Genomic DNA, 26,262 nt, shown 5'->3' on the forward strand with positions numbered 1-26,262 from the left:
GGAATTACTCTATTGTTCATTATAATAATTTTTATTTTTTTAGTATGCCAATAAAATTGCTTTTATTTACTTTCTGGTTATCTGAAAATAATGAAATATAATGTGTAATAAAAAATATAACAATCTCATTATATGCAACATTTTCTTTAAGAATGGCTTTATTTTCTATATTTTAAATTCGGGTTAATTATTTTTTATTAATTTATTTTAAATTCGTTCATATTCCTATTTCAAGTTTATTTCTGAGTATGGATTTTAATTTATTTTTAATTTGAATTACTTATGCACAATATGAAATATTATAGGAGTATTTTATTTCAAGCATGTAGATTTAATTATTATATTGCGTATAGGACTAGTGGATTTTTGGCCTCTAGAGTACTAAATAAGAACATAAACAGGCCAGGAAATGCGCACTTTGGCCTATACAAATTGTGGACAAGAGCAACATAATTTTTGTAGAATTTAAGATTATATAGCAATTGTGGCTTCTAAAAGGTAATTCAAAGCAACAAAAATAAGTGAAGCAAAATATACCAATTATACAAATAAACCAACCAGTGAATTTATATACACGAACAGGCAAATAGAAAAATTAACAATGAACCAATTAGATACTAAACAAAACTGTCTTAAAAATATAAATATAGAAAGATTTTCATATTTGTATGTGTGGAATATTTGGCTATTGTAGCTACAATAAGAAGGCAAATAAAAAAGAAGTTTTGACAATGTTAACCAATGGGCTGAAAAGACTAGAATACAGAGGATATGACTCAGCTGGAGTTGCTATTGATGTTGATAGTGAGTATCAAGCATTTAAAAAAACAGGAAAGGTGCAGGCACTAGTAGATCATATTGAGGCCTCCACAGGAAACATACAGGAAAAACGCGCCAATTCTAACATAGGGATAGCACACACAAGATGGGCCACACATGGAGAGCCATCTGAGAAGAACTGCCATCCAATTCCAAGTCAGAGCAACGAATTCTTTGTAGTACACAATGGAATCATTAACAATTACAAAAGTCTAAAGGAGACCCTTACAGGGCACGGACACACTTTCCAGAGTGAAACAGACACTGAAAGCATTTCCCAGGTTATTTTGTTCATATACAGAAAGTGTGTGGCCCGAGGGATTACTTTGAGCTTCTCAGAGCTAGTGAATGAGGCTGTTCATCAGCTGGATGGAGCTTTTGCATTTCTTGTTGTAAGTAAACATTTCCCAAATGAAGTAGTAGCTGCAAGAAGGGGAAGTCCTTTACTGATTGGTGTGCGTGGAACATCAATTGTTCAGCAAGACTCAATTGATGTGATAGCCTCTAAAGAGCCCACTATTTCAATTAGTACGCCAGTAGGTACCCCAAGAATAGTATCAAAGCCAGGAGAGCTGTCTAGATCTGTCAGCAGAGTGTTTGTCATGGAGTCTGATAGCAATACACAGCCATTAGAAATATTCTTTAGTTCTGACTCTGCAGCAATTATTGAGCACACAAAAACACTGCTTACCTTGGAAAATGGAGATATTGCACATGTTACAGCAAAAGGTCTAGAGATTATTAAGAGTACGCCGGGAGGAAAATCATTCCGGCCACTTGAGGAGGTCACTGGAACTCTGTGTGATATTATGAAGGGAAACTACCCACACTTTATGCTTAAAGAGATACACGAGCAGAAAGACTCAGTTGTAAACACAATGAGAGGCCGTGTGAACTTTGAAGAGTCAGTTGTAAAGCTGGGAGGGATTGGAGAGTGGCTAGATACACTTAGAAAGTCCTCTCGATTTATTTTCATAGCATGTGGTACTAGCTCTTATGCATCTTTGCAGATGAGAGGGCTTTTTGAAGAACTTACAGGCATTCCTTCCACAATTGAAATAGCAAGTGATTTTAACGATAGGTCGCCGCCCATATCAAGGTCGGACTGCTGTATATTTGTAAGTCAGAGTGGAGAAACTGCAGACTCTTTGATAGCCCTCCGGTATATTAAAGAAAGAGGGGCGTTTAGTGTGGGAATCACAAATGTAGTAGGAAGTACAATTTCCAGAGAGACAGATTGTGGTATTCACATAAACGCAGGGCCGGAGATAGGTGTAGCAAGTACTAAGGCATACACCAGTCAGTCAGTTGCACTTGCTCTTCTTGCCATACAGATAGGCCAAAACAATTCACACACATTTGAAAGAAGAAAAGAAATAATAAAAGATCTACAAGGCCTTTCTGCCTCAATCCAGGAAGTTCTTAAGGACGAGCAGGGATTGAAGCAAATTTCTGAAACCATGCTTAAAACTGAAAGCAGTATTTTACTTCTAGGAAGAGGGTACCAGCTGGCCACTAGCTTGGAGGGTGCATTAAAAATCAAAGAAATAACCTATATTCACAGTGAAGGAATAGGTGCGGGAGAGCTAAAGCACGGGCCACTTGCATTAGTTGATGAAAAGAAGAGAATTATTATGATTTTAACTGACCCATCAGAAGGAAAGTCTCAGAATTCATACGAACAGGTCATATCTCGAGGAGGTAACCCAATCGTTATTTGTACAGAGCGCACAGCTAAGCAACTCGGCAATTCACTAAAAATTATAGTCCCAGAAGTATCTGACTGCATTCAAGGAATTGTAAATGTGGTTGTTCTTCAAATACTTGCCTATTACACAGCAACCAGTTTAAAAATTGACGTGGACCAGCCAAGAAACTTGGCTAAGTCCGTGACTGTTGAATAAAGTGATAAACTTTAAAGTTATAGAATTACTATTAGTAGTATATACTGTTTAGCATATATATTTTCACTTTGAATATTATTTAGTAGTCTATATAGAAAATAGACAAATTTTATTTTAATATATTCAAGTTACATGTACTTAAATATTCTATGAGCAGTAAGAAATGGAAATAAATTAGCATCCACTAAATTATAAATACATAAATAAAGGTAAAATAAAACCAATGTATTATTTGGATAGAATAGTGCAGTAATATTTAACGGCTTGACAATGAATTTTTATGGATTAAGCATGGCACGTGCAACACTAATATCAATTCCAGTATAAAATTAGCATATTTATAAAACAGCAACTAGCGGCATTTGAACTATATAAGTAGAGTATATAGCACATAAATGGGATGTAGTAGATAGTAGAAATATTATGTTAAAAACAAACCCGAGGAGATTAAAGATGGCAGATATAAAGTTTAGATAGCATATAGAAGATTTACATGCCTTTAATTATCTAGACATATGGCATTTACTAGATATTCCAAAATATGTTTTTAATGGCTGTTTATGCTTTATTTAATTCTCTAGATAATTCCTCTGTAAAGTTTAGCGGTTTCGGGTTATAGCCATTAAGAACAATATAATTCTAAAAAGAGTATAGTGTGAGCATCGCATAAATAGCACAAAAACACATATAGAACACACAAACTTTATTTTGATAGTTATCTTACAGATAAGTATGTTTTATGGTGAAGATTGATTTGTTGTAACGCTTGTCACGAGATAGAACATTCAAAAAGTCTTCCTTAATAATGATTCTGGCATTACTTGTCTTTTGCGCTCTTTCATCTGACCCTTGAAATAGTGTTAAATATGGAGTTGACCCGTCATCTGCGCTTTGTGTACCTGCTGACATCCAGCTTTTTGGCTGACTGCCAAGTGCCGCAAGTGCTACATTATTGCTAAGCCTTTTTTTAATGATCAAGTCTTCTCTATCCTGTAGGGCTTTTCTCCACTTCTTCTTCCCTTCTGCTTCATCTCCCTCTTTTTTCTGGCGATACTTATCCATTTCCAGCTTTTCCTCCTGCTCTAAAAACCACATCTGCCGCCTTCTATCATTTTCTATTCGAATTAAATAGTCATTTCGGGAGACATCCATGCGGACTTTGCTCTGCTGTATCATTTTTTCAAGAAGGTCGAGTATCTTTCTCTTTGCTGCCTGAAAGAGAATGTTTGAAGCATCATCGCTCACCCCAATTTCTCGAAGCTTGCTTATCTTCTCTAAGAAATAACTGTATATTCTCATATCAAAAAGAGACTCCATTGCATTCTTGTAGTCATACACCTTTCCTTTCATGTCATCAAAGGGAAGACTTTCCTCTGCTTCATTTGCAATGTTAAGTGCCTCTTCCTTTAGGTTTACTCCAGCATAATGAATTATATCGCTCATGTATTCTGGCTTCTGGTCATCCTTGCTAGAAGGCCTTCCTCTTCTAACCTCTTGTGGCGCTGTGTCTTCTTCCTTCTCTTCATTATGCTCCATTATTACATCCGTGCAGCATTTTTTATATTCGGATGCATTTATCTCACCCTTTTTATACTTTTCTGCTAGGGAAGCCAGCTCCTTTTTAGCCTCTGATGGCAGTGAGTCAATGGTGTCTTTATTGAACATTTAATTAGAGTAAAAAAAATTTACAACTGTTGGTGCTTTATCTCTCCAGAAACAAAAATTACCTGCTGTCCATTAAAAGAATGATATTTTCCATACCGACTCAATTAGGGCCTTCTGTTCGTCAGATGCCTCGTCAATTCTTTTCCTGTGCCACTTAACTGAAGCACCTGGCCGGAACTGCCGTAGCATAAGAGCACTTGCAAGCTGTGCCTCCAGCGAGTGCATTGAAGGGGTGATTTCCTCGCCAGTTCCCACTCCTGCCACCTTATCCAAAATCTGGATAACATACTCCAGGCTTTTGTGCGGAGAAAGAGACTTATTCCACTCTGCGTATATTGCAGATAAAACAAGAACAGCAAATGCACTTTCTGACTTCTTCAGCTCAGGGTATAGAATGTCCCGTATAAACTCATTGTATGTCCAGCACCAGTCAAGAACTTTCGAATAGAGGCGGATAGATGTGACGGCATCAAAGACTTCTGGAACAATTCTTTCCTCTATAAACACAGTTCTTGTTGCATATTTCTCTAGAATTGAAATGCATCGGCTCTTCAGCCCATCTATTGCTTCTTCTGCAATGCTGTAGTAGTAGATGGTTTCAAGCACATCACTTATCTCGCTTCCATCCTTCTCAATCGCATCAGAATATAGAATGCTGTAAACCGTAGAATACTTGTCTAGATCCCGAGAAAAAAGAACTATATCGTGCAGAATTAAGTACTTTAACGAGTTGTCTAGATATGGCAATATCTTTAAAAATATTCTTCTTATCTCAGGCTGCTCCATTATATTGAACGTGTCGAATATTTCCTTAAGCGCTTCAACCATATTGGTTTTTGCTTTTTCTTCAATGTCTAGCAATTTTACTTCATTGTTGCACTCATCTAGCTTTCGCTTTCTTTTTTCTTTTGTTTTATTGCGTATCTCTCCCTCCTCAATGCTTTCCTGAAGAATTTCCGTCATGTCACCGACTTTTGTTTCAAGCTTCTTTATTTTATGGTTCAGAAGGGCTACAGTGCTTTTGTATGCTTGAATTCTTTGCTTTATTTTTCTTATAGAAGGCATCAAGACTGAAAAAAATTTACGATGAAATATAGCACAGAATCTGCCCAGAAGGCTCAAAAGAAGAAGTTTACAGGAGGGAAGTCCTCCGAAGAGGATAAGAAAAGAAGAAAAGAAAGCGAGTCAGTTGTAAAGGAAATAGAAGAAACCGCGGTTCAAATAACTCCCGAGGATTTGCTGCCACAGCAAGATGCGCCTCTTGGGGATGCATCAAGCAGAGTTGCCATAATGAATGTGGACTGGGACTCAATCGGTGTCCACGAGGTATATAAGGTGGTTAATGCATTTGTGCCAAAAGGTCAAATAAAGAAAATTGCACTCTACAAGACAAAGCTGGGGTGTAGAGAAATGGCAGTTGAGGGGCATGACGAGCAGGCGATTATGAACTTAGATATGAATGAGGAGACCAAAGAGATGGAAATAAGAGAATATTTAAAAAAGAAAATGAAGTACTTCTATGCTGTTGTGGAGGTAGAAAACTCTGATGTAGGAAAAGAGCTGTATATGGCAATTGATGGGCAAGAGATAGAAAACACTTATAATTTCATTGATGCCCGTTTTATTCCAGATGATTATGTTATAGACGATAAGCTAGTTGAGGAAATAACAAGTTCAACAGAAAAAATTGCAAGAATACCGATTAATCCTCTTTATAGCACTAAGCCACAGCTGCGGTGGGACGAAGACCCGGTGCGCGACCGATACTTGAAAGACTTATTCGTAAATGATATTGATCTTGACGTAGCAGACAACTTAATAGATGCATCAGATGATGAGGAGAAGCAGAGCTACTATAAGAAGGCCATGCAAATACAACTGCCCAGCAAAGAAGAGAAGTCTACAGAAGAGCAGATAGAAGAGCCCAAGAAGACTAAAAAGAGTGTTGTATCTGTTGAAAACGATGATATTTTAATTGAAAGCAGCACTGAAGAAGAGGCAGAAGAAAGCAGTGAAGCTGTTTTACTGGGAGAAGACACCCGATTTGCAAAGGAAAACAACGCAGACTTTAATATAGATGTAACACATCCAGCATACATAGCCAAGCAAAAAAAGAGAAAAGACAAGAAATAGTCAATATATAGAGCATAGAAACACCATGAAGTATATTTATCTATTATAGAAATAATTCACAGCGAATAAGAAATAAACAGAACATTATGCATATACAACTGTACAAAGTTATCATAATCTATTATTATTATTAACTCCACAAACAGAGAAATACTTGCCTATATATGCTGAAATGGATGCATATAATCTACTGTAAAGCGCATACTAATTTGTAAATATGCCCAAATACAGCGCTATAAATATTGTTTTATATAGAAGTTCATGCAACTAGAGAGTATTATTCAATTTCTTAAAGAAGCTTCAATTTTACTAAATTTCCAGAATTCATACTATGGTACATGAATATCCAGTGTTTCAATCCAATAATATTCTATTTCTTGCATATTACTATGAAATATACAATATTTTACCACTGCCCAACATAACTGAAAAGTTCAAATTATTTTAATTTTTATAGCCCCAGACATGACAGCCAATAAAGGAGCACTTTTAAAAAGAAGACTAATCAGAGCAAACAGAGTAAACAAGCAGGTACCAGCATGGAAGAGACTTATCCCAGGAAACAAACAGCATTACAACACTAAAAGAAGACACTTTTTACGTACTAAATTAAAATACCATGAATAAATAGTATGATGTAGTACAATAATGCCTACTGCATGCATTGATGGGATATAATGAATTCTTTAAATAAATGGATAGCAATACATTATACAGTATTTAAATAGAGCAAAACCATTAATCATATAAATGTTCATTGAGAAATAGTTTCATTTGGAAATCATAGCCATATATGGCCAAGAATAAAATTAACAAAATATTCTAAGCTTATTATAAAGTATTCTCGGTGGGGTGAAGCAGTTAATTATGCAAAAAATAGTTTGAAATATTTTAGAATAGTTTCTTAGTTGCTTTACTGTTATATACACCTAGTCTAACTGAATTTCAGCAGAGTTTTGGAATCTGAAGAGGCATGCAGCCTATCTCAAGCAATGCGCTGTTAATTTACTTTAATGTATATTATTAGACGCTCTTTATTCAAATATAGATGTAAGCTGCACCAAACTACACATTTGTGTGCTTGTATGCACTATATTGTTATTTATTTGCCTGCACTGATTTGTATCCATGCGCTAACAACCATTCTGTAAATCCTGTGCTGCTAAAAAATTCTCTAAATACTCGTCTTGCTTTTATGCTTGCGCCTAGGTCAGAGAGGCGTTGTAACCACTTTTCTGTCTGGAATCCTTCTGGGCACTCTAAAAAGTACTCTTCTAATTCCTTAAACAGTTTTTCTAAGTTATCGTTGCATTTTTTCTCTTTATAATAATATCGGCCATTAATGGCATCTATTGCATTGTCAAACTGGTTGGACTTGTAATGGTACTCGTTAGTCACTCCAACAATAGAGTGATTAGGTATTTTATTTTGGACAAAGGATGACCGGTATGGAAGTATGTCACCGCCATATTTAACTCCTCCAAACATAGAGAGGTAGCAGACAATTACTGATGATTCGGTGGGGGTTCTAGCGATAACTAAAAACCCTTTTGATCGCATGAGGTTTTCTATAATTGTATTTTTGTTCTGATTGAATAGCTTTTGTATTTCGGGCGAAATGCGATTATGAAGTAGCCGAATGGTTTCTGTTTGAGTGGGAAGTTCTGTATTCCAAAGAAGATTCAAAACTTTTTCTGGCATGTATTCACTTGCTCTAGTGAGCGCATCAGACAGAATGAGTGGTAGGGCAGGTGTGTACTTACTGCACTGGACTACAATACTCTTTTGAGTGCACCCTCTTGATTTGCTTTTGTCTGCTTCTTGTATGAAAAAGACGTGGTATGCTTTATTTGAGAGATAAAATATGAAGGACTCTTTGCCCATTTCCATTGACCGAATATCCGGAAAAGATGAAAAAGCAAAAGCACTTTCTTCTTCCTCTGTCATTTCTTCATCTTTATTAGGAACGGAAGGACCCGAGGTTAGATCAAAATCAACTTCTATTATAGACTCTACAACAACAGCCGGCTTTTCTTTCTTTACAATATAAGTAGGAATAACTTTACACATGTCTCTATTCTCTAAATACCACACAGAATGGCCCATAACAAACAAAAGAAAATAATAGTCTTTATTTTTCAGATTCTGGTGCAATTGGTGTAAACTCCTTTGCTCCTGCTGCCGGCATACTCTCAGATAATATTCTGGCGTATGCATCACGCCCGCCGATTAGCGCCCATTCATTTTTGTGTGGGCATGGAAGGGAAATAGACTGCATTTCAATTGACAAAGGAGTGCATATGTAAGCCTTCTCTTGAGAAATCTCTTCAGAAAATGCTTCATTAAATCGCCGTATCCCATCTTTTACCTCAAATAGCACCCATTCAAGCCTTTCTCTTATAACACGGCTGGTTTCAATAGAAGAAAAAGAGAGAGCATCAAGAGAAAGTTTGCTCTTTGGAGAAATCTTCTCTTCGATCTGCACACTAATCATCTTAAGCAGTTCAACTGCGCCAAGGAAAGTTACACATCCAGACATTCCTATTATTTGATCAAATATTTTATCAAAGAAAAGCTGCAGCTCATTATTCTCTTCTTTCCCCTCTGAAACATTCCATCCAGAAAGAGTTTCCCTAACAGAAAGGCAGTCAGAAACCCCCACCACAGGAATGCTAGTAAAGAAGCCAGGAAGAGATATTACCGTGGGCGTGTATGGCTGCTTAATTCTATTCAGTATGTCATACTGTATAATATATGCCATGGCGGTTCGGATTGCATTCTGCTCAGCCATTCTTATTTTGGTATACCTCATGTCTAATTCTTTCTTTGCCTTCTCCAACTCAGGAATTTCATTCTGCAATAAAGTGCACAATGCGCCAAGCTGTTCTTCGGCATGCATAATTCCCTTTGTTGCATGCTGTGCTGCTCTTTCTGCAATCTTTCGCTTAATCTTTCCTCCGCTCTTAATAGATGCCGTATAATATTCTATTAAATATGTTAGAAGAGACTTCTCGTCACACACTCCCTTGACCAGATCATTAGCACTAATCAGAGCAGGCACCTCAAGATACTCCTCAGCCAGGGCAAAGGCCCTTTCTGAAATGTCTTTGGCCTTCCCATCATCAAAAACAAACCCACCAACATCAGAGTGCACCAATGCAGACAGGGCTTTTCCATCTACCCAGCTGCTTCCAAAGTCTTTTATACTTACTCCATAATTTGCTGTTTTTCTCTGGCACCACTTAAGAATTCTTTCATGTATACTTTCTCCATTTTCTCGTATTTCCCGAAGAGAGAATGCCATAATGAACCTCCAAATTAAAGCAAGAGTGAGCTTTATGCTCCCCTCCTGAATATCAGCAGCGCCAATGTTTACCATCTCTACTCCATTCTGTTTCAAATACTCAATGATTCTCTCAATGTTCTCTCTTTTGTGCACGACCAAGACAGGCTTAGCATTAAATCTTAATATTGATCCTGTCGCCGAATATAATAAAGAGTGCAGAACTATTCCGTCTTGAAGATCTCTTTTAAGATCGATTACTCTTTTAAATGAAAATGCCGCAACTGCAGACTCTTCTTTGTATCGCGCTTCACCCTTTTCCAGTTTGGAATTTATCCAATTTACAAATGTTTTTGTTTGCACGGTCTCCCAAGTCTCTTCCCTTTGCATGCTAGGGGCTAATCTATTTTAAAAAATAAACAGGGGAATGTTTGCCAATTATTTGTATCTAAATGTATTCTAGATATATGCTGGAAAAGATAAACGAAGGAGAGAGAAAGTGCCTGGAAGAACAGATGATATGCGCAGTAACGGGTCAGCAGACACCAATAAAATATTATGCGCTGCAAAAAATAGGGATAGGCACCTTTGGCCTGGTTTACAGAATAGTAGTTGACGGTTCTTTATGCTATGCCTTGAAGTGTGTATTTGAGAAGAAAACGCACATGAACAGAGAACTAGAGATGCACCAATCCTTATCCCATCCAAACATAGTACGGCTTATCTGGTACTTCTATGGGGAAAGAAATGAAAATGGTGTCTTTCTGAATTTAGTAATGGAGTATGTAAGAAGTGACCTTTTTTCGAAAATACAGGAGCGGTATGTTTTTAGCAAAGACGAGTTTATAAACTATTCGATAATGCTTCTGGATGCTCTTTCCTATATGCACGCGTGTGGCATAGCACACAGAGACATAAAACCATCAAATATATTAATAGACACAGAGAAGGCACTATTGAAAGTGTGCGACCTTGGGAGTGCCAAAAATATAATTAACTGTCCAAATAACATTCTCTATATATGTTCTCGGTATTATAGAGCACCCGAAATTCATTTGAAACAGAAGTATGGCATGGGTATAGATGTATGGTCTGCAGGCTGCGTTTTATTTGAAATGGTTGTGCAGGAGGCCCTATTTCCGGGGGATACTGCTGAGGATTGCTTGACGCATATTGAAAATCTTGTATTAAAGGACGGCCTTTCCCAGATTATCTACAGCACAGGACGAAGTGATCTTTCTGATTGTTTCAGAATACTCAGAAAAATGATTGCATATGACCCAAGTAGAAGAATAAGTGCATCTGATGCGTTAAAATATTTCAAGGAGCTTCAATTAACTGAGAATTTATGGAAGAATGTATCCGAATGATTTCTGGTATTTTCCTACTGCTGGACATGCTACTGTACATTACTGTGATAAATACCACTTAAATATTCTCTTTTCTATTTTTACTTATTATTCTTATTTTTATTAATGCATTCCAGAAAGGAAAGGCACACTAATTATTGTATATAAAATTCAGATAGAATTATATTTCATTGTCTTCTATACAATATAAAAGAGTATTTAAGAATATTTATTTTATAGTCAGTGTATATGTAATAATAAGACAAAGTATTTGAGAATACAATCCGAAATTTGATCATCTAAATTCAATTTATTATCTAATGCAAGAAATAAATAATATTTTATTTTAATAAAGTATGCTTATATTACATCTACTTATATAAGGATTTCATTGTCTTATATTGGCATGTTTGGCTAATGATTTAAAAAACTCATTAAATATATGCATCCAAAAGAATCCACCAACTATTAGTAAAATTAAAATTAAAAACTTATTTAAATTTCTCATTCCATATGAGAAACTCGTGTTTACCTTTTCAGTTAATGACTGAAGCATTTTTTTACCATAGAAAATAGACCTTTCTATATAAGAACCTTTAACAATCTCTTCATGGTCTGCGTAGACAAACTTATTTTCCACGTATTCTTTTATGGATTCATCAGTTTCTCCCCCAGAAACAAGACAGTTTATATGTTTTAAAAAATGGTTGGCTTTGTCTATAGCATTGCCCGTACGATGATTTCCTACCCCATTCAGTGGGTTTTTTGCTAATGTGTTAACTAGAACCTGTGAAAATATCTTCTGATTTAGCATCACATCAAAAAATCCATTTGCATCAATTTTAGATTTGAGTTCGTTAAGCTTCATTTTTCTATGCACCTTTCTCTCTTCAACTGGCATATCTACTAGTTTTTGTTTTTCTGATAGTTCTGGGAAAATCTCTGCAAGGTCTTTTTGATTAAATATGTCCATAATGCTAGTGTTATTACTGGTTGGCGTATAATCAATTATTTTTTTAGCCTGTATAATACTATCAAAATATTTTTCGTATTCTGCCTCTGTATGGCTTTCTTGTTGATTTGAGTTTATAACAAATCCTCTTAAAATATTTAACAACTCGGTTTTCTCATCTTCTAATACGTCATTAACTCTATTAGAAAAGTTTTGGCCCCATGTATTTCTTAGAGAAGAAATTGTAATTGGATTATTTTTAGATTGGTTTTTTGGGGGATTTTCTACATCTGGTATACGTATTAGCAGATCCATTACTTTCATAAGTGATTCTTTATTGTTTCTTAATAGAATACTTTTAAAAATAGGTGCCGCTATTAAACTATTAAACTCTTTGTTTTGAGTATTTTCTGGATTGTTTTTATACACAGCTTCAAGCCTACTAACAATTATATTTAAGACTCTTTCTTCCTTTTCTTTATTTGAGTAGAAAGTTTTCTGAGTTTTGTAGTCTATAAGTTTGATTATATCGCCATCTGTAAATGGCACTATTTTTATATGTGGTTTAGTGATTACGCTTTTCTCTGATTCTTGCATTTTCTACTGGAAAAGTTTTAACTTTTTCGGAGTTTTTATACCAATAATTATTTGCACTTTAATAATTGGTGCATATAGAGCGGACAATTGTATTGAATAGAAGTTTGCAGTTAAAAACAATAGCTTCAATCGTCCTGTAATAGAGAACTAACACAGTATATTTTGTCTATATAGTTATATATAGAATGGTTTAGAATATCACATAAATACAGTAACACTGATGTGTTCAATAGATTAAGTAAGAAGCTGTTTATTCCTCGCAGTAATTAGCATTGATCTGTGTTTTTAGAGTTCACATGGGAGTATTTGTACAGATTAAATGTGTTTGTATGCTGTGTGTGAATATGTGCCATGACTGTATGGTTTACCGGTGGCTCTGTGACTAGTACACTGTTTTTTTCCAGAGGAATAGATGAGAAGTCATTTGCTTGTATGTATATATCCTTCTGTTTTTTGTATAGGGCACTGTTCTTTAGCTCATTAATCAGATTCATGTTGAGCTCGCTTGGGGAAAGAATCCTCTTATCTGATGCACTTGGGACTGTCTCAGAGCTAATTGGTTTTCTTGGGCGTGCTGTTTCTATTTTAGATTGGGTTAATTCTAATTTAGAATCTGCACGAGTTTTATCCTCTAGCTCATTGGCGCAATTGTTTTTCTTTTCTACCAAGGAAACCTTTTTTCTACTTTTGGCAGAATCATCTGTCTTGCTGCACTGTGCGGTGCTAGACATCAGATGAATGCTGTGTGCAAAGTGGGAAGTTTCTTTTACGTATTCTTTGTTTGGGAAAGACAGCACATTTTTCATTTTACTGTTTTTCTCCTTCTTAAAACAAATTCCCTGCAGTAAGCCGGTCAAAAGATTGTTTGTTATGGCTTTTATTTCTCTTAAAACACCATATAAGAGAACAATACTACGCTTTGTGGTTAAGCACCCCTTGTCTGCACGTAAAGCCATAGCACTGGTTTCATCGTGCAGCTGAGTATACATCTTCTTAAAGCCACAGTCCATTAATGCAGCGGTGTTTATCAAGGAAGTTGGGTTAAGTCCCATTGAAATAAAACACTGCGCAACCTCGCTGGTCAAGGCTATAGAGTCTCCAGAGATTTCTGTCAACTTTCTGTGGAACTCGGCCTCATACTCTGCAGCCTTTGTAGATAGCGTATATTTATGTTTTTTTAGATAGAATAAAAGAATAATTGAAGTGTATGAAATGTCCTTCATAGATGATGTGTGCTTAATTACTCCAATGATATTTGTTATAAAGCGCTTGGCAAGAGAAAGTATTTCCTGCTTTTCCTTGTCTGTCTTGATTTTGTTATACACAAGCAGTGTGGTATAGTCTAAAGTTTTTTTGTACTCGATTTCCTCCTTGGATTCTATCTGATTTTTGGTATTCAGGTGTTTGGCAATACAGAGATTTTCATCTTTGTCGGCATCTCCGTCTATACTTGTGAAGGCAGAAGACCCCTTTGAAGTCTCTGTATTGTGTAGACCCTTTTGTGTCTTATGTAACCCTGTGACCTGATCTGATTCTGCATTTGAATCTTTATTGTCAGGAGATTGTTCATTTTTAACCTGAACACTTGTACACATAAAAACACTTCTCAGCACACTCTCTTCTCCCAGTGTGAAAATGCTTATTACGTGTCCACCAACGACTCCTGTCACTGTCTTTACTTTTTTATAACACTTTTTGATATTATGCATAATTCTTGATGAATTTTCATCTTCTTTGTGGTCTGCCTCCTGTGTTGTCATTTTGTGTTTATCATAATAAAGAATATTTATGCTTTGCCAATAGTTGCATAGAATAACAAATTGAAATAATTTTCCAATTTGATACAAAAAGTATCTAAGATATGTTTCAGAATTATTTTGGGCTGTTTCGGGTTTGTTCTGTATGTGTGACATGCAGTGCTTCTGGATATTTTAAGAAAGTGTTAACCCAGTTGGTTTGCACTAGAATTAATGTTAATTTAAACCCGGTCTTAGCCTAAGGGCCTTTTAATTATCATGCTTTTGGATTAAATTAAATTAAACTTCAAGCATAGTGCAAGGAAATGCCTGGGCATATTCTACTAGGCACATCCAAAATGTGCAAAAACCATCAAAAGCTATTCCTCTGCGCTATATCCAAGATACTATAACAAATATACTATCCATGCCACCACAGTAAATATACATTTCGACTGTGCATACACTGCGCAGTAGTATATTGTGCTAGCTAAGCAGAATTTACGGAATATTTTAATTTTGGAGTATTTATTTTCATTTCCAGCCATGCTACTGCCAACATACTAATAATAACAAGTAAATAAATCAAATTCATATTCTAACAAATCTCTACTAATTAATTTTCACTTTCTATTTTTGGTAATTTTGTCTTTCTATGCTTGAAGCAGTATTTAGAATATGAAAATTCTTTTTCAGTCGATTGAACTTTTAGCGTATTTATTTAAATATAACCTTTTAAACAAAGCATTTCTAGCAGAGAGAATGAGTAAATGTATACTTGTCTAAAATTGAATAAAACCAGCGAGTAATTCCAAGTACATTAGCATGCCCTCGTTTTGCAGAATTTCGATACCTTTCCATGTATTGGTAGTTTGAAATTAGACAAAAGCTATTTGATTCTAAATAATGCTGCCACCTGTTAAGTGCAAATACAACGGCATGTAGCGATTTCTCGTTGTAATCATAACTTCTGTGTGGCATCTTCAATGTCTGTGATGCGTATTCAATTATTTTATAATTTTGTGTGAGTTTTGCACTAATACTGTGCATATTTACAGTGACCAGCACAGTGAATGGGTCATTAAAGTTGGGAAAATAAATATTGTTGAGCTTTGTTACATTCTTCCTTATATTGTTAAATGCATTTTTATGAGAATTACACCATTGGTATTTGCACTCTTTAACGTGTGACAAAATATACAATGGCTTGAGTATTTCTGCAACATTACGAATAAATCTACGGTTGACATGCACACAGGATATAAATCTCTTTAAATCCAGTGGGTTACTCGGGATTTTATAAGAAAGTATCTTCTGCACACTAGCTTTATCTGGTGTAATAAACCCATCATATTCAGAAATGTGTATTCGGTTTAAATTAATCTCTTTTCTGGCCAGAAGTGCATCCTCCCATATTATATCCAACCCATATTGCTTTATTCTGCACAGTACATTAGATACATCTTTTTTATGGTCCTCGATAGTATTTGAGAATACAACAATGTTTTCATAGTAAGACAAACAGGTATTCATTGCATACCCTTCAAGAATATTGTCCATTCTCTCTTGAAAGATTACATGTGAATTAATGTATCCAATTGGAAGAACCTTAAACACAAACTTTCTGCTTTGTACCTTGAATGTACTCTTTACTCGTGAAGATTCATGTAGTGGAATATTTGAAAATCCTCCTTTAATAGAGAATATAGAAAAGTATTTTATGCTAGTATGCGTTGAGAAGAATTCAGCTGGATTAGGAATCGGATATAAACTCTGCCTTACTGCTTTATTTAGCATCTTAAAATCAAGAGTCAGCATAGGAGATCTCAGATGCCGCTCTACCATTACAACGGGCATCTGCCATTCACTTACTATTTCAGTTGTTTCTTCAATATGTTCGATTTTTAAGAGTCTTTCTACTTCCATTACTGTGGAATCTAAATAATTATGATAGATTCCCTGGGTATTTATAGCCGTGAACCCTTTCTTTGTATAAATATGTGCTTCCTTTATTGCTTTCTCCTTTTCAGTCATCATTACTTCTTCATATATAGCTTTTATTTCATTTTCATTGAAGAATGACTGGCTTGCTAAGGTTGTAAATAATTTTGCTCTTTCTACACTCATAATATACACTTTTTCACTGCTATATATACTTTTTCGAGCAAATCAGTTTGATTTGTACCTTTATTATTAATATTAATGGAAAATCGGCTGTTTTTATTATTATTCCTTAATGTAGTATTTTTATGTCTATTGTTACTCAATAAGATTGGTTATACATAATAAATATACTTTTAGTTAAAACCCCTTATAGAAAGTATAAGAACTATTGTGTAATTCTATTTAGTCTGAATAAGAATCTATGATTATTCTGGGTTATCTATTTTAGAACATTCAACTTGATTATTATGTATTTTATTGTAATAGGTGGATATTTAATAATTTATTTGCATCTAGTTGTTTAAAGCATACTATAATTAATAAAATAAAATTAGTACACTTTAAAATAAAGCTATATAAATGATTTTCTTTTCTGGCCACTCGATTCTCTGTCAGCATTAAATAAGATTTCTTCACTATTGGATTTTGTAGGGTTGTGGGCCCTTTTATTATCTTTAGGCATACTAGGATTGGCTGTAATGCATTTTATTTCCTGGGTGAGGGCGGTTATGAGGGTGTTGAAATCTGACTCTGTAATTACATTTTGTATTATAAGTTCTTGTTTCATTTTATAAATATTTTGAAGAGATATGCGGTAGTAAGATTCCTTCAGGGGTATTTTGACTTTAGATAAGTCAAGAGCATTTATATTTAGTCTGCGCATGAACTGGGCAATCATCATTTTTTCAATGCTTGCTTGGCTTGCATATATTAAAAAAATGAAGTATATACTATTGATTATAGTATAATCCGTATCTATACACACATCCACATCGATTAGATTGGAGATCCAGTGCTTGATTGGCTCGTTATATTGCTTTTTTATCTGTAGACAAATCAGCCGGTATGCCATAATGTTATTAGATTTAGCTATATCTGCATTTGCACTTTTATTGCTAAACTCTAGCATAGTTTTAATTATAATAATTGATGAAATTGTGCGATAAATAGTGCGTGTGATTAAATAGTTATTGAAATTTATCGTGGCTGGTTCTTTTGTGTTTGTTTTTAGTCTAGATTTAATGTAAATAGCTATGTTTTTTAGTTTGTTCTTGGTATAGAACAGCGGATTCGCCTGTATTAAATTTGAGGTAAACCCTTCAGCTAGTGGGTGTGCCTGCATGTCTATACTCATTTCTATCAAATAGTTTATGAATGAATCGGCGTAGATAGGGTTTTCTTTACACCAGATCACATACTCTAAAATAGCAATTCCATTTACTTCTATTAAACATATCTTTTTTAGCTCTTTCAAAACATATACAAAAACATTAGAATAAACTATCCCGACTTCGTATGAAATATCTACTCTTTTTCTATTTAAACTAACACAGTATCTAAACATATAGTATAAAAATGTGTTTTTGTCTTCTATTTCTAGCGCTTTGTTAACTAACTCTTCAAAGTGCCAAGCATTTGTAATGACTATGTCTATCATGGCACTGTACTCATGTATTATAAATTCTGATTCTTCTGTTTTTGGTAGAAAATAGTCGTTAAATATTTCCCACGCTCTTTTCTCTTGCATTTTCTCTGCTGATTCTTCCGTATTGTCTGGTTCAATATACATATACTCATTTAGTAGCTCATATACCTCATTCGCACAATTATATATGCCATGTTCAAAGATGTTATAGTCATTTGAGAATTTTATAAAGTAAAAAAGAAACAGCTGCATAAGGTACCACATGCTGTGCATGAACTTTCCAGACGTTAGATCACTCAATGTTTTAGGGCGAGATAAAAGTCCTTTATCGCGCAAAAATTGACTGTTTTTATACCGAATAAAAAAGGAAATAACATCTATGGACCTGTCTATACAGAATACCATCTGCCCGTCATTTAAATTCGCTGCATCCTGTTTAATTCGTTTTAGGTCAATGCTAAAATGAATCTCTCTTTTATTGCGGGTTCTTTTCTGCAAGAACAAGCGCATTTCTTTTTGATCATAGACTAAAGGAATATCAATTCCTTCAGAAATTAAAAGAAGAGCTGCTATCAGCCTATATCGGTACAGGTTTATTCCTGGAATACGTAAAAATGCTAAAAAAATACTATTTGGAATGCGGATATCTGGTATGGGCTTTATAAGAAACATATACTTGAATGTGTTCCTGAACCTATGAGCGTATTCATCACATTCACAGACTGGCTTTTGGAACTGATAAATTATATCTAAGTATAAATTACTCTTATACTTATTGTATTCAGCGCCGTCATTCAATACAAATGAAGTATTTAGTTTATATAGCCACAGTGGATGCAGCTCTACACAGGAAAGATAACTTAAAAGGGCCCCATATAGGCAGTTAATAGATCCTGTCTTACTTATATAGAAGTTGTTTTTGTTTTGGAAATAACCGATAGAAAACTTATCTGCCATTGCACTATTATAAACATACCTATTTGTATCTGCGTGGCAGATTTCTGCTGCATAGGTCGCTATTATTAGAAATATTGTTTTTATAGTTCTTTTTTTTAATCGCATGCTTCTTCTAAAAAGAGTATTTTAAATTATATAAAACTGCTTTACCCGGGCATTTAACATAGGCAAATTTCTAAGAATTATTAGAAAAGCTTTAGAAGAATTTTAGAAGTCTATTAAGCATGCCATAAATAAAAGAAAGAAAATTATGGTATGTTGGTTTTCCATGGACGCATGGATCCCATAATCGCCTTTGAGTGTCATTGGCCTTGTGCGGCTGTCACTTAACAGACCCCAGTGATTTGATTATGTTGTGACAGCAGCTGTTACAACACGGAAAAACTATATAAGGACGATGGATAATAAATAAAGATCCAGTTTACATGAGTAGATCCAGTTTACATTTTAGAGGCAGAGAGAAAAACAGCTTGGTATTTTAAAGCGCACCATAACCCGAAGTTAGTTATATAGTAGAAATAAAGCATTATCTGATGTTTGAATCACTACTAATAAACATTCCGGCATTAATAAGATTTACTGTGTATTCTTATAATTTAGTAAATTTCTATTTAGAACAGTTAGAGCTGTTACAGCAAATATATGTACATACAACAGAATAAACCCTATTAATTAAAATTCATACGCTATAAATTACTGAAGAAACATTCTAGAGTCTAACAGCTTTTAGTGTTTAAACCCCAATTCACTTAAACAAAACAAAATTAGAAAAGAAAGAGAATATTTTTAAAATAAACATAACAAAACAAATTGGGAATGCAAAGAGTCTATAACGTTGAATCTCTACTATAATGCTGTATTTGTTTTTAGTACTTGTACATTTATTACTGTATATAAAATGAGCCAAATAAAATATTATTCTGTATGTGTTTATATTAAAAAAATATTACCAGTATTAGCTATATTATTTTCGTATGTGCACTCTTAATATTTCCATATACTGGTAAATTATTATTTTTAAATTAAAAAAAATGTATAAATGCCAAACTAATACTTAAAATTGGAATGGATAATAAATCAAAATCGAGTTATAAGAGTGCTAATAAACAGTATTGTATTGAAAAAGCTGCTCTATTGAACAAACACAGTAATAATACAAATAACGAGATAGAACTCGATAAATTTAATTATTTTAATCTATCTGATCTTCAATCTACTAACGGAAAATTAAACATGGAGAATACTTCTAAAAATAATTGTAATATCGACCCTACTAGAATGAAACATGATTCAACGGAGAGTATATCTAATAAAGATAATACAATGAAAATTTGTGTTGATAACCTACGGCGATTCGAACATATAGAGGAAAAAACAAGCAGAAGAAAGCGAATACAGAAGGCAATTTTGGTTTCTTGTATGTTTATCATATCATTAATGGTGTTTTCTATATTCATAATTTTTATAATTCATCTATTTTCCCCCAATATTACTGAAAGACTAAATATATCACAGTTTATTCCAGAGTCAGTAGACAAACTAAGCAAAAAAATAGACGTTATAAAGAGGGTAGGGATTTCTTTATTAAATACAACAAACACATCAGAAGTGACTACTATGTCATCTACTTCTGATCTTCCAACAACCAGTTCTATCAAAGATATATCTACTATACCTACTACATTAAATACAACAAACACATCAGAAGTGACTACTATGTCATCTACTTCTGATCTTCCAACAACTAGTTTTATCAATGGTATATCTACTGCATTTACTGCATTAAATGCAACATATGCTATAAATGATTAATGCAAAAAGCGAAATATAACACAAAATAGATAAAGTATACTTAACTGCTAGCCACTCAATATACTTATAGATGTCAGACATAATTACTTAGAAATATTCTCTACTGTAGTTAGTCTTCCCGCATTTGTTAATTATTCCTTCTAAAATTTCCTTATTTTACTGAGGATTTTATTCAATTAATAAATTGGTTTTTAAAAAATCTGACTACTTTACTGTGAGTTATATATCACTAGAATTAGCAATATATTTTCTAATTGGGTTTAATTTGCTTTTTATAATTTATGGATTTATTTCAAATTGGAATTTTCTGTCCCGATACATAAGCTGTAAAAACAATTTAAATTTTTACTTTATTAGCAATAGTATCCCAGATGCTGTTACATTAATTTTAAATATAATAACCATATAATACTGACGACACTGCAGAATATAGTCATATCTATAAAAATGATTAAAAGCATTGTGTTCGTGTTAATTGCATCTATTTCTATTTCATCTGCATTCAGCTGCCTATCCTGCACTGTTAATGGATTAAACTTGTCTTCTTTATCATTATATAGTAAAGAGGGAATAGACTCTTCTATGTAATCTTTCTGTGCAAATAATGTTTTTAAAGATACCCTGGTGGAATACGCAAGGTGTCTGTATTAATTCTGTAAAAACAGCTCTATTCGAAATCTAGCCTAATTCATGGATTTTTCGGATGGGTTTTTGCCTTTATAAATACTTCTAATCCCAATAAAATTAAAGGCATTAGTGTAATCGCCAGAAAGTAGAATTAGATTTCTAAGTTCATTTGCAATTCCTTGATATGCACTAAAAATATCTGGCATAAGAATAAGCAAATCAATTATTTTATACCAGAATTCTTCTGGGCGTTTCCTATAATCTATTAAATACCTTTTAAACGCATAAGAATTAATTAGCTCATAAATAGAGCAGTACCCACTGCATGGGTCTTCTCTCCATATACTTGCATTTGTGTACTCATCTGTTATTGTTATAGAATAACAACCATCTGCTTTGTACTGTTCTGTCAAATTGTATAAGGGCCTTCTGTCAGACTTAAAATTGGCTATGTGGTTTTCTAATTCTTTATAAATATTATTAAAACTTTCCACACTTCTTTTTTGTTTTTATTTTGAGTATCTTTATTATTACCGTATTCCTCCATTCCTTGCTTTAGTATGTTTAAAGAAAGCTTCATGTTTTCTTCCTGTTAAATTAAGTTGGTGCCATTTGGCACAAGTAGGTTATATCTAGCATCTTTTGTTTTACTATTTATATATGATTTATTTGTTACTGTTATGTACTCACCTATTCCATCTACAGATGCTATTACTAAAACGAGTTTTATAAAAAGAGTCCCTACCGCAGTTATTCTCCGAAATAGTTTATTCATAAAACATTTTATCTAGAACCATATTTATATATTCTTTGCTATCTATTTTAACAATTTGCTGAATTAATAACATCAAAATTTTGATTTTAATGCATTTATTAATTCTATTTTAATCCGTTTTCCAGCAAATCATCTGAAAACTCTTAAAGCATTTTATGCAAAGCAACTTCTATAAAGAATTTTTATTGTATATTTCATTTCATAGGCAGAAAAAACTAAATTATCAGGCTATGAACTATTAATATACAATAAAAATCACCTTAAGACCACTTAATAGAATATATGTGTGTTATATGTATGTAATAGTAAATTTAATATGTTTAGGCCAATAAACATAATATATTTTCTGTTATTTTATAATTTTCATGGCATTCTCTAACTGTAGTCCTTAATACACATAAGTTTAGTTATTTAAATAATTGATTTTATAGGAGTTGTTTACTGGTTAGGTTTAACTATTGTAAGTTGAAAATAGTTTTTCTGTAAATAGAATATAAATAATATTATTCTCTTGCTTATACGTAATTTTTCTGTTATATTCTGTTTTGTGGTGGTATTCTTTATTGTTTGAGCATCTTCCTTAGTAAAACCCAAAAATTATTTTATGTAAAAATCCATGGGAATATGCAAGCTAACTGAGCTATTAAAAGAAAAAGCACCAAAGTCAATAAGAAACACGCAAATAGAAAAGTATCGAGGGTGGAAGGTTGCAATTGATGCAAGCATGATATTATATCAGTCTCTTGTGGCAATAAGATACGGAATGGACAACTTAAAAAACAAGAATGGAGAGACAACTGCACATATATATGGAATATTCTACAAGACCATAAATCTTCTTGAGAAGGGAATAATTCCTGTGTACATATTTGATGGGCAGCCGCCAGAGCTAAAGGAAAACACTCTAACAGAAAGAAGAATTCGTAAGGAGCAGGCTGAAAAGGACTTAGTTGAAGCAGTGACTGAAGAAGAAAAGGTAAAGCACGCAAAAAGGACCGTGCGTGCGACTAAGTACCACGTTGAGTCTGCACAGCATTTGTTAAAGGTAATGGGAATTCCATATATGACAGCACCAAACGAAGCAGAGGGGTTCTGTGCTGCGCTGAACATATGTGGAGCTGTGAACGGGGTGGTCTCTGAGGACATGGACTCCCTGGCATTTGGAGGAAAGATTCTTCTTCGAAACTTCTTCCCTGCTCTTATGAAAAAGAAATTATCTGTGATGGAAATATCTCTAGAGATGGTTCTTAAACAGACTGGGCTAGACCAGTCAGAATTTATTGATATGTGCATACTTTTGGGATGTGACTACTGTCAGAAGTTAAAGGGAATGGGCCCAAAGAAGGTATATGATTTGGTACAAGAGCACCGCTCAATAGAAAAATTACTAGAAAACGGGAGGGTAACAATGCCAGAAGAGGGGTGGCCATATATCCAAGCAAGAGAAATATTCACATCACAGGATGCAGGCAAGCCTCCCGTTTTTTCTCTTTCTCCGCCTGATGTAAAAGAAATACTGCAATTCTTAGTGGAAGAAAATGGGTTTGACACAAAAAAAGTAGAAACCGCTATTGAAAGGCTACAAGCACAAAATAAAACAAAAAAACAGTCATCTCTTCTGATGTTTGCCAAGAAAGTGGTATAACCAAAAAAGCTGCACTTTTCGGACCATATCCTTGTATGTTTTATATAAAGGATTCTTTTAGTATGGCTATACTGAATATAAAATGAATTAATACAACCAAATTTTTGTGGCTGAAGTATTAATAAGTAATACAATCTATAAATTTCAGAATTTCGGATTATAAACAAATCTATCTATAATATGTGGTTTATGTAGAGTTATACATAAATATTCCTTAGATTTCTTGTGTTCAATACACTTGTCTTATTATGAAACTAGGATTAATTTTGTTCAGAATAAACTCTTGTTTATATTATATCTTGTAGTAATTATTTCTCTTATAACAAATATATTTTCTCTTTATTTCCAATTTATTTTATATATGTTAAAGAAAATAAATAAAAAGTGTATACATTTATTATTTCTATATACATTGTCGTAATTGACATTTCTCCATAGTTTTAATTTATTTAAAATTTGATACCCCCAAGCAGCAAGCAAGTTATATTTAGGTAACATGAGAACACAGACATTTTACTATAAATACCATATAACAATAGAATATCAAGCAAGATGGTTTTTTCTTGATTTTCAGGTTAGACATCCAAAAACTTGTTATTTATTTAATTCACGCCGCCCTTGTATATATGCCTGCAATCACACAAGCTGTCATTTATTGTTTGACATTTTAATATAATCTTTTTGTTTACTATTCTGGATCTAAGTATTTCAAACCAACAATACAGATGTCTAAAGTTATATAAGACAAGAATAATAAAAAATTTAAAATGAGTTTCAATTATGTGACAGAGGATAAACAACTAGTCTTAGCCTGAGGTTCAATAAAATTATTTAAAAAAGTTATTTATTTAAATAGTGCTTACAAAAAAAAATAAAAATGAGTAGTTCAACAAAAGAACCATTAAGAATACTAAACAACAGAACAAGAATCACAAATACAGAGGATGTGGTGAAAGGAATACCACATAAGAAAAGCAAAAAGAACAAAAATTCCAACCAAAGTTCACATGATTTATCTATATTAGATTATTATTTTAAAAATAACAAGTACCCACCAGAAGGGCATTGCATAATAAATTCAATAGTAGATAAATCAGCAAATAAATTAAATAACGGAATAGTAATCCAAGACTGGAAAGAGTATACCCGTAGAAAAGAAGCTGCATTGCCATTCAAGTATAAAATAATCAATGCACGTCTATACAGAAATGCACAAAATGAGGATGAATTCTTGCCTGCTGAGGTAGCATTTCCTATGATTACACCCGAGATTAGGCCACACATTCATATATGGAAAAGAAAAGCCTGGGTTGCTATTCAGATAGGCAATCTAAACCACAATCTTATGGATCTGATTGAATCAATATTACCAAAAAGATCAAAGGGCGTATTAGGAGAAATTAAAAATGTAGATACTTTGCTTGGTGCTGTTTGCCGAATGATTGAGGATATGTATCCCCATAACGACGAGGTAGCGCCATACCAAGGGGATTTCTTATACATTAGAGATTACTACAATGCGGTTAGATGGCGCATTGTAAGACAGAGGCCATATCGCATTTCAGATAGAGAAATTAAGAAATGGATATACAGAGATTTCATAGATGGACTGTGTCATGAAACACATTTACGATATTCAGATATAGTACATGAAAAATCAACATCTGCATATGTGTGCGCGCTAGAATGCAGAGAAAATGTGATTATTCAAGAAATGAACGACTATTACCAGAATCCATTAACCCATCCAGATGCCCAGGTGATTTTGGATATATATGACACAATAGATATTTCGAATAGTCCAGATTATTACAATGAGAGACGAGGCACTCTATATTCTGAGATGATGCAGAATGAGAAAAAACGCGGTTCAAAATCGATGGACTCGTTAGACAAAAAAAAAGAAAAAGTGCCGCAAGACACACCAATTAATAGAAATTGTCCTAACTGCAGGCCGCCTACGGTTGTACATAAAATTTATATGATACTTGGCGGAGAAGATGTTAGATTTGAATTAAGTCCAATTTCAGATTTTAATACACTACCAATAGAACTAGTGAAATACTTAGAACTTCCTGTTTATGAGGAAAAGAAAAGTAAATATAATGATAATGAAGAAAGTGATTCAGACACACCTTTATTGATAGTAAAAGCAAAGGTGTGGGTATTCGAGCTACAACAAATGCAAAAAATTAAATTCTATGTGAAACCAGGTGATCCAATGCTAGGTGGCCTATGGATGGAAGAGAATAATGTTAAATTACCAATGTAATAAATAATACTTCTTTTCGACAAATAACGAGTTATGTATGGAGTTCTCATAGATGCCTTCTAAAAAGCGGGCAATTTCTGAAGAGTCTCTAACTTTCCATGCTACATACAGCAGCTGATTCTAAAAAATAGAGAAGAAACTCGAGAA

At 33.8% G+C, this 26,262-nt stretch overlaps 17 protein-coding genes across 17 annotated transcripts; 8 read left to right on the forward strand and 9 right to left on the reverse strand.

Annotated features, from left to right (window-relative positions):
• Window positions 1-282: 282 nt before the first annotated feature.
• Window positions 283-607, forward strand: NEPG_02256 (uncharacterized protein; the record flags this gene model as incomplete). The annotated part of the gene is made up of 1 exon (XM_013204629.1): window positions 283-607. The coding sequence occupies one exon, from the start codon at window positions 283-285 to the stop codon at window positions 451-453; it is 171 nt and encodes a 56-aa protein (XP_013060083.1). The 3' UTR covers window positions 454-607.
• A 61-nt stretch (window positions 608-668) lies between these two features.
• Window positions 669-2,725, forward strand: NEPG_02257 (glucosamine-fructose-6-phosphate aminotransferase; the record flags this gene model as incomplete). The annotated part of the gene is made up of 1 exon (XM_013204630.1): window positions 669-2,725. One exon carries the CDS (start codon window positions 669-671, stop codon window positions 2,721-2,723), a length of 2,055 nt encoding a protein of 684 aa, XP_013060084.1. The 3' UTR covers window positions 2,724-2,725.
• Window positions 2,726-3,443: 718 nt separating this feature from the next.
• NEPG_02258 (uncharacterized protein) lies at window positions 3,444-4,388 on the reverse strand (the record flags this gene model as incomplete). Its single annotated transcript, XM_013204631.1, has 1 exon — window positions 3,444-4,388. The coding sequence occupies one exon, from the start codon at window positions 4,386-4,388 to the stop codon at window positions 3,444-3,446; it is 945 nt and encodes a 314-aa protein (XP_013060085.1).
• Window positions 4,389-4,460: 72 nt separating this feature from the next.
• On the reverse strand, window positions 4,461-5,453 carry NEPG_02259 (uncharacterized protein; the record flags this gene model as incomplete). Its single annotated transcript, XM_013204632.1, has 1 exon — window positions 4,461-5,453. The coding sequence occupies one exon, from the start codon at window positions 5,451-5,453 to the stop codon at window positions 4,461-4,463; it is 993 nt and encodes a 330-aa protein (XP_013060086.1).
• Window positions 5,454-5,474: 21 nt separating this feature from the next.
• On the forward strand, window positions 5,475-6,604 carry NEPG_02260 (uncharacterized protein; the record flags this gene model as incomplete). Its single annotated transcript, XM_013204633.1, has 1 exon — window positions 5,475-6,604. The coding sequence occupies one exon, from the start codon at window positions 5,475-5,477 to the stop codon at window positions 6,519-6,521; it is 1,047 nt and encodes a 348-aa protein (XP_013060087.1). The 3' UTR covers window positions 6,522-6,604.
• Window positions 6,605-6,986: 382 nt separating this feature from the next.
• On the forward strand, window positions 6,987-7,223 carry NEPG_02261 (uncharacterized protein; the record flags this gene model as incomplete). The annotated part of the gene is made up of 1 exon (XM_013204634.1): window positions 6,987-7,223. The coding sequence occupies one exon, from the start codon at window positions 6,987-6,989 to the stop codon at window positions 7,146-7,148; it is 162 nt and encodes a 53-aa protein (XP_013060088.1). The 3' UTR covers window positions 7,149-7,223.
• Window positions 7,224-7,372: 149 nt separating this feature from the next.
• Window positions 7,373-8,627, reverse strand: NEPG_02262 (uncharacterized protein; the record flags this gene model as incomplete). Its single annotated transcript, XM_013204635.1, has 1 exon — window positions 7,373-8,627. The coding sequence occupies one exon, from the start codon at window positions 8,625-8,627 to the stop codon at window positions 7,620-7,622; it is 1,008 nt and encodes a 335-aa protein (XP_013060089.1). The 3' UTR covers window positions 7,373-7,619.
• Window positions 8,628-8,652: 25 nt separating this feature from the next.
• Window positions 8,653-10,194, reverse strand: NEPG_02263 (uncharacterized protein; the record flags this gene model as incomplete). The annotated part of the gene is made up of 1 exon (XM_013204636.1): window positions 8,653-10,194. One exon carries the CDS (start codon window positions 10,192-10,194, stop codon window positions 8,653-8,655), a length of 1,542 nt encoding a protein of 513 aa, XP_013060090.1.
• Window positions 10,195-10,256: 62 nt separating this feature from the next.
• On the forward strand, window positions 10,257-11,230 carry NEPG_02264 (CMGC/GSK protein kinase; the record flags this gene model as incomplete). Its single annotated transcript, XM_013204637.1, has 1 exon — window positions 10,257-11,230. One exon carries the CDS (start codon window positions 10,257-10,259, stop codon window positions 11,172-11,174), a length of 918 nt encoding a protein of 305 aa, XP_013060091.1. The 3' UTR covers window positions 11,175-11,230.
• Window positions 11,231-11,509: 279 nt separating this feature from the next.
• On the reverse strand, window positions 11,510-12,749 carry NEPG_02265 (uncharacterized protein). Its single transcript, XM_013204638.1, has one exon. It carries the CDS (start codon window positions 12,700-12,702, stop codon window positions 11,542-11,544), a length of 1,161 nt encoding a protein of 386 aa, XP_013060092.1. The 5' UTR covers window positions 12,703-12,749; the 3' UTR covers window positions 11,510-11,541.
• A 200-nt stretch (window positions 12,750-12,949) lies between these two features.
• NEPG_02266 (uncharacterized protein) lies at window positions 12,950-14,680 on the reverse strand. Its single transcript, XM_013204639.1, has one exon. It carries the CDS (start codon window positions 14,613-14,615, stop codon window positions 12,969-12,971), a length of 1,647 nt encoding a protein of 548 aa, XP_013060093.1. The 5' UTR covers window positions 14,616-14,680; the 3' UTR covers window positions 12,950-12,968.
• A 2,273-nt stretch (window positions 14,681-16,953) lies between these two features.
• On the reverse strand, window positions 16,954-19,089 carry NEPG_02267 (uncharacterized protein; the record flags this gene model as incomplete). The annotated part of the gene is made up of 1 exon (XM_013204640.1): window positions 16,954-19,089. One exon carries the CDS (start codon window positions 19,087-19,089, stop codon window positions 16,954-16,956), a length of 2,136 nt encoding a protein of 711 aa, XP_013060094.1.
• A 960-nt stretch (window positions 19,090-20,049) lies between these two features.
• On the forward strand, window positions 20,050-20,918 carry NEPG_02268 (uncharacterized protein; the record flags this gene model as incomplete). The annotated part of the gene is made up of 1 exon (XM_013204641.1): window positions 20,050-20,918. The coding sequence occupies one exon, from the start codon at window positions 20,050-20,052 to the stop codon at window positions 20,794-20,796; it is 747 nt and encodes a 248-aa protein (XP_013060095.1). The 3' UTR covers window positions 20,797-20,918.
• A 561-nt stretch (window positions 20,919-21,479) lies between these two features.
• On the reverse strand, window positions 21,480-21,917 carry NEPG_02269 (uncharacterized protein; the record flags this gene model as incomplete). Its single annotated transcript, XM_013204642.1, has 1 exon — window positions 21,480-21,917. A coding segment is annotated over one exon (438 nt), but the record flags the coding sequence as incomplete, so codon positions are not given.
• Window positions 21,918-22,015: 98 nt separating this feature from the next.
• NEPG_02270 (uncharacterized protein) lies at window positions 22,016-22,198 on the reverse strand (the record flags this gene model as incomplete). The annotated part of the gene is made up of 1 exon (XM_013204643.1): window positions 22,016-22,198. The coding sequence occupies one exon, from the start codon at window positions 22,196-22,198 to the stop codon at window positions 22,016-22,018; it is 183 nt and encodes a 60-aa protein (XP_013060097.1).
• Window positions 22,199-22,814: 616 nt separating this feature from the next.
• Window positions 22,815-23,969, forward strand: NEPG_02271 (flap endonuclease 1-B; the record flags this gene model as incomplete). Its single annotated transcript, XM_013204644.1, has 1 exon — window positions 22,815-23,969. The coding sequence occupies one exon, from the start codon at window positions 22,815-22,817 to the stop codon at window positions 23,841-23,843; it is 1,029 nt and encodes a 342-aa protein (XP_013060098.1). The 3' UTR covers window positions 23,844-23,969.
• Window positions 23,970-24,720: 751 nt separating this feature from the next.
• Window positions 24,721-26,115, forward strand: NEPG_02272 (uncharacterized protein; the record flags this gene model as incomplete). The annotated part of the gene is made up of 1 exon (XM_013204645.1): window positions 24,721-26,115. The coding sequence occupies one exon, from the start codon at window positions 24,721-24,723 to the stop codon at window positions 26,113-26,115; it is 1,395 nt and encodes a 464-aa protein (XP_013060099.1).
• Window positions 26,116-26,262: the final 147 nt, after the last annotated feature.

The sequence above is a fragment of the Nematocida parisii genome (genome assembly GCF_000250985.1).
Source record: "Nematocida parisii ERTm1 unplaced genomic scaffold supercont1.6, whole genome shotgun sequence".
Classification (NCBI taxonomy): domain Eukaryota; kingdom Fungi; phylum Microsporidia; genus Nematocida; species Nematocida parisii.